This window comes from Centroberyx gerrardi, chromosome 16 (genome assembly GCF_048128805.1).
Source record: "Centroberyx gerrardi isolate f3 chromosome 16, fCenGer3.hap1.cur.20231027, whole genome shotgun sequence".
NCBI classification, from domain to species: domain Eukaryota; kingdom Metazoa; phylum Chordata; class Actinopteri; order Beryciformes; family Berycidae; genus Centroberyx; species Centroberyx gerrardi.
In genome coordinates, this window is record NC_136012.1 from 15,684,059 (window position 1) to 15,696,315 (window position 12,257).

The 12,257-nt window shown below is 42.8% G+C and overlaps 1 protein-coding gene across 5 annotated transcripts in view; it reads left to right on the forward strand.

The window, feature by feature from the left end:
• Positions 1 to 12,257, forward strand: part of gria1a (glutamate receptor, ionotropic, AMPA 1a) — a 57,235-nt gene that overhangs the window by 28,555 nt on the left and 16,423 nt on the right. For 4 of the 5 annotated variants that reach the window (XM_071903653.2, XM_071903663.2, XM_071903670.2 and 1 more), the window contains 4 exons: positions 15 to 125; positions 3,051 to 3,257; positions 3,707 to 3,977; positions 4,053 to 4,152. In XM_071903653.2, coding sequence (XP_071759754.1) covers positions 15 to 125; positions 3,051 to 3,257; positions 3,707 to 3,977; positions 4,053 to 4,152 — 689 coding nt within the window. Of the gene's footprint in view, positions 1 to 14; positions 126 to 3,050; positions 3,258 to 3,706; positions 4,153 to 12,257 lie in introns of all 5 variants that reach the window. The other variant, XM_071903643.2, reaches the window with a different exon arrangement.

Consider the following 12,257-nt stretch of genomic DNA (forward strand, 5'->3'; position numbering starts at 1 on the left):
CCTCCTTATTGTAGGTGGGCTACTGGAACGAGGATGAGAAGTACGTGAGCACAGCAGCCAATGCACGAGGCAGCAACGACACCTACGGCCTGCAGAACAGAACTTACATAGTCACCACCATCCTGGTGAGTCTGTGTGTTTTAAAGGAAAAAATAGAGCGAGTGAGGAATGGAGAGGAGGGGGGGGAGAGAGAGAGACAGAGACAGAGTGAGGTAGGGTAACATTTTTCATTTTCTTTTATGATAGAGTTCCTAAAAGTTCAGGCCCGAGAAAGAATTCAGCAGACATCTGTGATTGTATCACCCTCCTTCCCTCCCTCCCCAACTCCATTCTGCTTGCTTCTCTGCCTGTCTGGTGCCTGCTCAGAATCAGAATCACTTTATTCGGCAAGTACAATAAAAGTGCAGGAATTTGTCTTGATGACATTGGCTTAGAGACATACTGACAACTTACAGAGTTTCACAGTAATTACTATATAGTGGAAGGACAACTGAAGGACAGCACAGCCTCACGTATCATGCCAAGGGAGAGTGAAGGGCCTGGCCTATAGAGCAGAGAGGGGGCAGCTGGGGGGTGTGTGGGAGGGTGGGATGGAGGACAGAAGAGACCCGGGCTGACCATCGCACAGTGGGAGAGCCTCAAGGAGGTTTGGTCATGATAAAGTTCTGCTGAAGAGCAGGAACATAGCTGGCACTATCAGGTTGATGTACAATAGGGAATAATAAATATGTGAATAGATCTTTACAGGTACAGGATGCTCTCAATGTCTGTGTCATGTTTAAGAATTTATAGTGGAGAATATGCCATGTTTTATTAATAAACCTGAGGTCCAGCACTGCTTCTCTTTGTACTTTGGGCATGTTTTTCAAGGCAGAACGTCTTTTATCTCTGGGCATCACAGCCGCAGTGTAATTTCGTTAGAGTCAGATCAGAAACTCAGTAGCTGGTTTCAGACATATACTGTGGCAGTCTACAGGTCTGGCACGGCAGTGTGTGCAGCAGATCTCCGCTGTGAGGGTTAATGGGGTAAGGGATTTCAACTATGTGCTTCCCTGCAATCCCTGCTGCCCTAGCCTGTGGACACAGACAAGCTTGGGTTAGGAGGAGATCTGGAGGAGCGAGGCAGACCGTGTTTAATCTAGCACCCAGGCTTGGTGCCTTCACCACCACGGCTTTACACTAAAACCAGGCCATGGACTGGAATTTTAAGGTCTGGTTTCTGCGTGCTAGGAATCGGTTATCAAGAGGACATGGTGTGCTCACCCACTATGTGTGCAACTGTCTAGCATTATTTTTAATAGGCTTTCAGCAAGAAATGGGAGCACGCCAGAGTGAATCATGTAATTTTCAAAATTCCCCCCTAGGGCTGTTTAAATTGGTCTCAGAGGAATACGATAGATTGACTTTACCAATTTTACCAGTTGTACAACTAATCAAATACACCAATTTCCACTCTTGTGCATTTGTCTTTGTGTGTCTTTGTGTAGCTGTGTTTGATTGTGTATACAGCCATGTGTGTGTGCATAATGCGTGTATGAGATGTGATGTGTGCGCCTTTGCGTACATCCGTGTATGTGTGTGTGTGTGTTTGTGTCTGCGTATTACATTTAACATACGTTTGAGTGACAGCTGGTCTCAGTGGAACTGTTAGAGGTCAGTGAGAGTGAGTCCTGGAGGACCTTCTGTATGCCAGGCCATGCCATCGCATGTGTGTGTGTGTGTGTGTGTGTGTGTCTGTCTGTCCGTCTTTGTCTGTTTGTCGACTGTGACTGCATACCCTGTCGAAGCACTTTATGCTTGACTTTTCTCTCCGGCCTCTCCCCGGGGGCCCATTTCTCTGTCAGAGGACCCCGGGGTGCTGTGTGTAACAATGATTACCTTCACCTCAACCGTAACCGGCAGCAAAAGCCAGATCACTGTAACACATAGAGGAAAACCCCCATCTCTACACCCTGATGAAATATGGGGGCAGGATTTGCTCAGCTCAGCATAGCCTTAGCTTAAAGCAGGCACATGTAACGACTTGAGGGAACTGAGGGCCCCTTAACACTAGTGGACAATTCAGACTGAGTTGACTTGAATTCTATAAAAAATATATTATCCTTGCAGCAGTGTTTAGACTGGTATAGAAAGAGAGAGGGAGGCCCCAGGTGTCATGTCAGCTGTAAGTGATGCCCAATCAGTGTGAAAGAGAGAGAGCGCATGTACAAAATGTTGGTGTGTTATAACAAGGAGTGTGGGCTGGCCCTGGAGCAGAGGTCAGCTGGTATGCGTTGCCTGCTCTGCTGTCTGCACGGCTCACACATAAACACACACACACACACATGCATGGACACATGCACGCTTACTTACCCCTGGACTTGATGTCTTATCAGCTTCAGTGACCCCATCCAATTCCTCCGCTTCCTCACTGTCTGCTCCATGTAATCAACACACATTTCAAGGTAGCAATGCTCCCATAATGATCATACTTAGTTACCTTTTGTGATTGAATTATACACCATACCTTCCAGGAACAAAACCAAAATAATACCTTGTAATTTCATATAATTATCTTTTCTGCTGAACCTTTCACATCAACAATTATATCTGCAGCTCACTAAGAATCTTTTTTTCTCAGCTATGCACAAGGGGGGTGTGGGGTGGATGGGGGGGGAATTTCTGATGAATTGCAATGCTTTGATAGAAGCATAAAACGCATCCATATTATCTATTCCCCCATTTTAAAGTAGTGGTATTAAACTTAACTACGTGCTAAAGCTTTATTATCAGCTATAATGCTGTCTCTGACTTAATTAGCTTAACAAACTGTCCTGCTGTTAAAGTTATGCTGGGTACTTATAGTATGTCACGACAGCACGTGTCAAGGAATATTGCATAGTAATATGCCAGTGTTGCACTGTATTAGTTTCATGAAATTCTGCTTTATTTCAGAAACAATCCAATAATTTTATGTGACAGCATTTTGAAGCCTAACATAATTGAAGTAAAATTAATGAATGGAGAAAAAATATATTTTTTTTTACATATGGAAAACCTGCATCCCACAGGAATCTCCATATGTGATGTTGAAGAAGAACCACGAGCAACTTGTGGGGAATGATAAGTATGAGGGCTACATTGTAGAGTTGGCTGCAGAGATAGCCAAACATGTGGGCTACCACTACAAGCTGAAGATTGTCTCCGATGGCAAGTATGGAGCCAGAGATCCTGATACCAAGATGTGGAACGGCATGGTGGGAGAACTGGTGTATGGGGTGAGTGGACAGAGTTTTATCAAGGATTATTGCTCACTTGAAGCTGGAATATGGACATAAACTACTGAGAGGCCGTTGAGAACATGTTGCATTATTCAGTGGAAGCCTGATATGCCCTGATATCCTTATATATCAAAGCTAATCAAATTATCACTCTTAAGATATATTTTAGACAAGCATTCTAGCTTGTCCTTTTTGCAGTATTTAAGTATAAAATTCTCACCTTGTTAAAGGTGCTTTGATAAAGAATAACCTTGGCTTGCACAATCCTGCACTTTTCCCATTGAGGCACACATCTGTATAGACCTTGGTAGAACATAAAACACTCTAACAGATGGATTTCTAACTTACAAAAACACTGGGTTCTAAAATATGTGCCATATTACAGTAATGATGTTGTGTAACCCTGTGTGCATGCCTGTCTGCCTTTGTGTGTGTTCCTCCCTCAGAAAGCGGATGTGGCCGTGGCTCCTCTGACCATCACCCTGGTCCGTGAAGAGGTGATTGACTTCTCCAAGCCTTTCATGTCCCTGGGCATCTCCATCATGATCAAGAAACCAACCAAATCCAAACCCGGCGTGTTTTCCTTCCTGGACCCACTGGCTTACGAGATCTGGATGTGCATAGTGTTTGCCTACATTGGCGTCAGCGTTGTTCTGTTCCTTGTCAGTCGCTTCAGCCCATATGAGTGGCACGCCGAGGACTACGAGGATGGCGGTGACCCGCAGTCCCCCACCCAGCCTTCAGCTTCCAATGGGGTCCAGCAGAGCCAGACGGCGGCCCAGCAGAACGCCAACCAGCAGAGCCAAGAGCAGACCAATGAGTTTGGCATCTTCAACTCCCTTTGGTTCTCACTGGGGGCCTTCATGCAGCAGGGCTGCGATATCTCACCACGGTAAGGAACTGAGAGCATCCAGAGTCCTTTGAGGCTCTGCTTTTGTTTGTCGTTACATAGAGAAGTGCTGAACACCACCTACATCTCCTGCTGTCTGCCTCTCCAACCACTCACCGTGCTGTGTTGTCTTCTTGTTCAAGTCAGTTGGGCTTTGTTTATTGAGATTTTGTTCTTTACCAGTCAGTTGTCATACAGAGCTAAGATAAAAGTTTGATGAAGAGCAGCGGAGGGAGTTTATGATGTGGTCATGTTACAGAATGTACCGTTTTCATTCTCCTGCCTCCTTATACTCCCTGTGGTGGTTTAAACATGCCATGAACTTCGAGGACAGTAAAAACTTTTGTAATGCAGTTCAAAAGCTGTTGTTAGCTCCTTAGTGAAACTCTATTCCAAATCCTTCCTTCCACACACACATATATATACAGTATATACAGTATATGTATATGTAGATATATATTATTATTAAAAAATTTTTAGGACCAAAAGTCAGACACTTGAAGGACTCCTGTGTGGGTATCGAGTGGTATGTGTTGTCTCCCCTTGAGTACTCTCATGAGCTGTGGTACGGAACCACTCTCAAAAGGTCACCAATTAAAAATCTCATTAAAGTGTCTGAAATTAGAGACACTGAGGTTGACTTTCTGAGCTTTCCGGAGGGACTAGAGGGTAGAGAGGAGAGGAGAATGTCAGTGTTATCACTGTTAGCTCTGAACCAATAGAGACAGACTAGGTCATGGGTAGACACAGAGCTTTTTGTCTCTTTAAACATTTGTCTACATACATTATGTATATCTAAGTACATGTGGTATGGCACACATTGTGTCTACAATTGACATTATACTGTGGGCTAGTGCTATGTCTAACCTTGAGGTTAGAGAAACAAGCTTGTGATCGCTTCAGACCATATAAACCGTGGGGAACATGGGATAGTGGCACTCCACAAATCTAGAAAAGACAAGACAGCAAGACTCAGTTTACCATTTTTTTTTATTTTGGCTTCATTAGGTTAACGATTTCAGAGTAAAGCCTTCATCAGAGCACCATTACAATAATGGTACCAGCCTCTCTTTTTATACTGCAATGTGATTGCCCACAGGTGTGTGGGGGCGGTTCACAAGTGAATATATTGTATACATATGACAAGTTACAAACTTAATTAATTAATTTCTGATCCTGTCAGATAGGATCAGATATTATGATTAATGTAATGGCTAATGTGACCATCACCTCTTACATACTGCTGAGTTGCTCTCGACCGTAGCACTTAAACCCCAAACTGCATCAGCTGAGCTCATCAGTGGCCATCAGCAAAAGACAAAGGTTGTGTTGGGAAGCTCCCAGGTATGAATGTAATTATTTGAACATTTAGCACGGTGTTGCTGAAAAATAGCAAGGTCGCTCTGTCAAACTACCCTGGGTGAGTGGCTGAAGGTTAAAGAAATTATAGCAATCCATAACACTCCATTTTATCTTTGTATGGCTTTTACTTTGTGACATTTACAAAATGTATTTTCACTTTGCTCTTACACAAGCGTCAGGAGGGAGAAAATCTCTGCCACTAAAGATGCATGTAGGTGCTCAGCAGTACATGATGTAAGGACCGTATCCTTGCTCCCACTGGCCTTCACCTGACATTTACCGTTTTCTGCCTGGAGACTGTACTTTGTGCCTTTATGGGAAAGCTGAAGCCTATTGTACAAGAGCTGTTCTCTTACAGCCTGCATCTGCAATAACTATTGATTACCTTGTACGCCTTACAGAAAGAGAATCTCACCATGCGTCCACAAATTGTCCCTCCCCTGTGGTTTCTCTTTGTGTGCTTTTGTGTATGTGTGTGTGTGTGTGTGTGTGTGTGTGTGTGCATGTTTGTATTTGCATTTGTTCATCTCTGTTCCTTTGCAAATCTCTGTAGATACGACACCCTGTCCTGACTGCTTAAGAAGATGACATGTGTCTGCATTGTTACTACCCATCCATTACTTGCAGAAATGTCACTGTTCTGTTGACGCCACTATATTGACTCCCAAATTGAAATTGAAAATGCCTACCAATTGAAAGTGCCACCGATTTTATTAAATAACACACTTTACTTACCGAGTACAAATTAAAATGCTTGTCACATGTTTTGCCGTCGGTTGTAATACTCATGTCTGGATTGAGGAGCTGAAATATCATCGTTTGCCCTCTGATAAAGAGAGACATGACATAGTAGCAACAATTTATAAACGTAATGTTATCTTACCTGCTGGCTAATCAGGGACAACCTTTTCTCTTTAAGTTAGATAGTTCACCGCCCTTAAGTAAACATCCTCCAACGACTTCTGTTGTTTTTTAAAATATCTTTCCTTTTCCTTACGATGTCAGGTGAGACCTTTGCTTGTTCATGGCCACTTGTTGTAGAGTCTGTGTTTATGATGGACCGCTGCTTTGGAAGTCAATATGGCGGCGTTGACATAACACAGACAAGTCATGGACAGCCTGCACAGCTGTCCGCGCTGTCGCGATCAGCATGGTGGAGTCAGCTCTGTTGTGTTTGACAGGAAACACGGTGAATGTTTCACCCCACTGAATACGGCCCTGAAGGAATCATCTCTCCCTGGGAAATTTGGGTGACCTAGTTGCTCCAGTTAGCACAGTGGGAACTCACACATGGAGGTGTGTGTTGATGGAGGGGGAAGGGAGGGGGGGGAGCTGGCTGTGTGTCTCTTAAGGCATTGCGGCTAGCCTTAAGAGGATAGGTTGTGTTAATGTTAGTGTGTTGTCAGTAAGTTTGACAAAAGGCAATAGTAGTAGTGATTTCTGGGTTTCACACATTAACAATGACAATAACATGGTATTTGGAGCTACTGGGATTTGGCAAAATGCTGAACCATTCAGTATTTTAAGTGATGTACAGAAAGAGTCAAACACCTGAACATGTGGAAAAAAGTGAAACTGAAAAAGTCAAGCTATGTATATAGTTTACATACATTTCTAAAGCTATCTAGTCTCATTTAACCCAGTTCCATGCTTGTTTTGAGATGAAGATGAAGATTAAAGGACACGTTCCCAAAAATAATATTAAGCACTATAAGCCACACATTACTAGTGCTCACAATAATCAGTAAATACAATAAAACAAAAAAATATAGGAAAACACGTGTTTTATGTTTATTCTAAGCAAGCACAGATTGAGTTGCCTGCCTGTGTGTGTGTGTGTGTGTGTGTTTGTTTGTCTGCATCTGTGTCTTTGTAAAGCCTGGCTCGACAGAAAGCTAGATTTTTTTTTATCATTTCCATTTTCTATGTCTGCTGCTGTCTGGCTTCTAAAAGGATTGTAAAGTGTAAAATAGTGTAAAGGTATGCCTGCCTCAAGCTTTACAGACAAATATGACTACAAGCATTACATCTTTCAACCCTGGAATCAGAGAAAGATCAAACCCAAGGAATTTGTGTGAACCTTATAATACAAAAAAAAAAAGATACTTAACATACGTATTTGTTTGGGAAAGTGATATTTCTGCAAGTAGGTGCTTGTAAGCCAATCATCACTTTGAATTTATCACTTCTATGTGAGAACAGAACGTTCTAGAGAGTTGAGCTCTGAGGTAGACAGCTCCAAGCACTTCACTCATTCTGCATCTCCATTTAATCAGAGACAAAAGGCCAAGGAACAACATTAACGATCCACTCTGTCCCGGATTAATCAGCAGGCGTGTTTAATTTCCCTGCCTGCCTGTACAGTGTGTGTGTGCGTGTGCGTGTGTGCATATGTCGGTGTGTGTGCGTACGTCTGTGTGTGTGTGTGTGTGCTAGTTCTATAAAAAGCTAACACTTTTTATCATATTCATTTTCTTTGTCTGCCGCTTAATAGTATCTGATTGGATTGGTCTAAAGGTATCTCCGCCTCAAGGTTTATAGACAGGTGTGTAGGTGTGTGTGTGTGTGTGTGTGTGTGTGTGTGTGTGTGTGTGTCTGCTCATGTATATGAATATGCGTATACATACATGTAGGCACGCATGCATTCATACATTGATGTGATGCAAGTGTGTGTGTGTGTGTGTGTGTGTGCATGTGTGTGTCTGTGTGTGGGTGTACGACTCTGCTCCCCCTGCTATTTATTTTCTGTGAGACCTTGTTTACTGTGCTCTTTCTAAATGTCAGCACTGTCACTCAGGGCCTCCCATAAGCCCCGGTCCGTGCTGTTGGGCCCTCCCTGTGTTTATCTCTGCAGACAGGTGGACTCTGAGAGTCACCGCTGCCCCCCCCCCCACCCCCCCAACGTCCAACAGCCCCCCAACTCCATCCTTCCATCCACCCAGTTTTTACCTCCTCTCCCATCACTCTCCCTCTCCTCTTCCACCCCCCTCCCTCTGCTCTGCTCTCTGTTGCCCATCCTTTATAGATCTCTCTCCTTCTCCCACTGGATGTATTTAGTTATGAATTGATCGTGTGTGGCATTTCCCCTCTCATCTCATGGCTGCACCGATGCTTTCTGTTTCACCCGGGCTCGCTCCCTTTTGTGAGCACTTTACCTTTCAACACCTGACTGTGCCAAACACATACACACACACACACACACATACAAACACACAGAAATACACAGACTTGAGAGGGTGGTTTTATCATTCTCACAATAACAACAATGTAACCCATGGGCGCTTTTGATTGGCTTTGTCTCATTTTGTAAATGTGTTTTGCACGATTGTACAATTTACGTAGCCATGTAAGACTGTGTGTGCCTAGGTGTGTGTTTGTGTGTGTCTGTGTGTGTGTGTGTGTGTGTCTGTGTGTGTATGAGCTGCATGGCTCCGTGGACTCGTCTCCTCTCCTCAGCGGTTGTGTTGCCGCTGTTACATACTACTAGACTGAAATAAATCAGCTCTGTCACTCACACCCTACCTGCCACAACGGCAATTTCTCAGCCTGGCGGTCAAAATCATTCAATAATGAATAATGTATCTGGTGTATTATAGCAACCTGGGGTGCATCAGTATTTCTCTGACAAAATTTTTCCTCATCTGTTGATGCATGTTTTTCTTTTGGGGATTCTCCAAAGTAGAAGAGAAATATAGAGGAAAATATTGGATCATTTATTTTACTTTTGATCAAATGCATTTCTGTCAGGACTCCTGTTAGCCAGACAACATTATGAATACTTATGATTTGATGCCACACTTGATCAAACGCCTTACTTCAAAACTCTGACACATACAGTGAGCCCAGGAAACATGGGCAGCCGATAGAAGAGATACCGTATGAATTTGGATTAGATAGAGGTCGGCAGTTGGTACTATCGGGGGTGGTACTATCTTTATTCTTTTTATTTTCTCAGATATTTCTTTCTTTTTGATGCTGTAGGTGTGTGTTTGTATTTTGGATTTATTTTAAGATGCTCACACTGTTGCACAGCAGATGTTTCTGTTGCCTGTGTCCAGGCTTCTCATAATACCATCCATCTATGCGATGGCTTTTTTAAGAGTGAAATAATTTCTGTATCATCTGCAGTTGAATGTACATACTTAATTTGTTATATAAGTTGAATGTTGAGTATTGAATCCCAGTCCAATCCAATACACAGCATCGATCGCTGTGTTAGTAAACTCTGAAAAACAAGAAATTAGATTGTGTTACATATGACTGAATTACATAATTGGGGCGTTAGATAGTGAGTTGCTGTTGCATATCAATGCTGTTGGGGAAGACTCAGTCAGAAGGAATGATTTATTCATTAACAGGCAGTTCAGTGTAGTTCATGGCATCACTTATGTTTTATTTATCTGGAAATCACATGAAGGCAACTTTTGATCACACATACATGCACACTCACCAACACAGGCAGAAACAGAAACACACACACACACACACACACACAGCGGATTACACTTGAGGTATCATACTTGTACACAGACAAATATACCATTCCCTCAGAGGCGCATACTCTGTCAAATCTGCATTTAAAATGCAGTCACACACTCACTCAGAGGCACACATATGTTTCCGGCAGAGAAGGCTTCGCTGTAATCGAGCCGTGACAGTATATGAATGTCTTCCCTGTGAACATGAATTATACACCAGCTTGAGACCACATGGGAAATCTACCTAGACCAGAGTAAACATTGCCAATAGGTTGACTGAAAAGATGTGCGTTGTGACGCTCACTGGCTTATCAGTCAGCCTTGAATCTCACAGCCAACGTTTTGAACGGAAGCGTAATAAGAGCATTCCCTGTGCAATGCCATTTTTGTCCTACTATAGAGGTGTTTGCCCCTTATAGACACAGAGTGAGACAGAGAGAAAGGGAGAGAATGTGCAAGAGAGGAGGAGGAGTGAGATGACTAAAGTCTCTCTCAGCTCATCTGTACTGTTTGGAGTGCAGAGTGTGCTACCATGGCAACTCTAAAGAGACACAGATTTTTCTTCCAGAGTGGTGCAGCTCCGCATCAAGTGTCTGTCTCCGTGTAAGTGTACATGTGTGCACATACATGTCCTCTCTTTATGTGTATCTATACATACATCCAGTCAATATGCATTGTAAAGCAGTGTGTGACAATATTGATTTTCAACTAACAATTGCGATGGATCGTTGTGTTTGGATTCATGTTTCCCTGCTGGAGTGACTAAGCGCTGTGCGTATGTGTGTAGGCGTGTAGCGAGCGCTCTTGCAGCCCACCAATGGATCGCCAAAGTATTGGCAGCACTCACTTGTCTCAGGTTACACGAGAGCAAGACAGTCTCCGTGATATCATTCAGCTAACAAGTTGTGAGAAACACTGGACATGTGTGGAGCCGCGGATACGATGATTACAGCCATGTCTCAAGCACATCGATCCCCCTGCACCAACACTCGTTAACAGACAGATCATGGAATGGATGGAAGCTTGTGTGATTCATGTGTGTGTTCATGCCTGCAAGTGTGTGCGTGTGTGTGTGTGTGTGTGTGTGTATTTCCTGTGTGTGAGTGTGTGTTCATGCACCATCAGCGCCAAATACTATAGCAGCCACTATACTGATTTGCTTTCTTAATGAAAATAACATGCATTAAACAATTACATAGCATTTTACACCATAACGCTTTTGTGGAATTTTCCATAACGCACTTGAGTGAGTGTAATTGCCAGCCTTTGGTGTGGTTTGCTGTAGGCTGGTAACAACATTATCATAATGTTCTCATTTCAGCTCAATAGCATGGTAATACTGACCTTTTGTGGAAGAGAGAGAGAGAGACAGGGAGATAGAGGGAGATTGTTTAAGCTTTAACAAGTCATTATTTTGCTCTGTGCTTAGAGCTTGCATGTTAGTTTGGCCTTGAAGATGAAAGAACTCTGAAAATATACACCCATAACAATCATGAAACCGACAAAACAAACAAACAGGCAAGCAAACAAACGCAAAAATAAACCCACCACCTTGTAATGATATTAGCCACAACATGTTCTCATCTCCCAGAGCCACATTTAGCAATATTGAGACAGAGAGTGACAGAATGAAGAGGAGGAAAGGTAGAAATGTACTCCATGCATCAGATAAGTGCATTTTCAAAAGTGCCTGTTGTTTTCAGTGGCCCAATGTGCACTAAAAGCATCAAGTGCCGCATCAAACCAATTTCTGCTCCGAGCTTAGTTCAATTTTGGAGCAGCAGCAGAGGACCAAAATTGCCCTTTTGCATTTGGTTTCTGGAGCCCAAATGACTATTGACCTTTTTGGAGGCAAAATGACATAAAGAGATAATCGAATTTATAAATACTTTTATCTTGATATGCCCATATTATTACACGTTTCAAGCAGGTTTTGTCAAGTTACAGGGATGAAATGACATCAGAGCTTGATAAAACTTTTCATCAACTTGCAAACTTGACAAGCGGCCAAGACATAGAGGAGGAAATGCTAATTAACAAAATCCCTGGAATATATCACAGCAAAATAAGAGGGCTATTTCACTAGTAGAATACAATGTTTCAGATGGACAAAATATACACATAGCTAAAGTCTAGCTGGTCTACTAGCTGATCTGTAAATACAAGAAGCAGACTGAAAAAAAACCCTAAAACATTTTTTTATGTGAGAAAATATGATGTAGAAGCCATCATGGTGGAGAATTGTTTTACATTTTCTGCCTACACTGT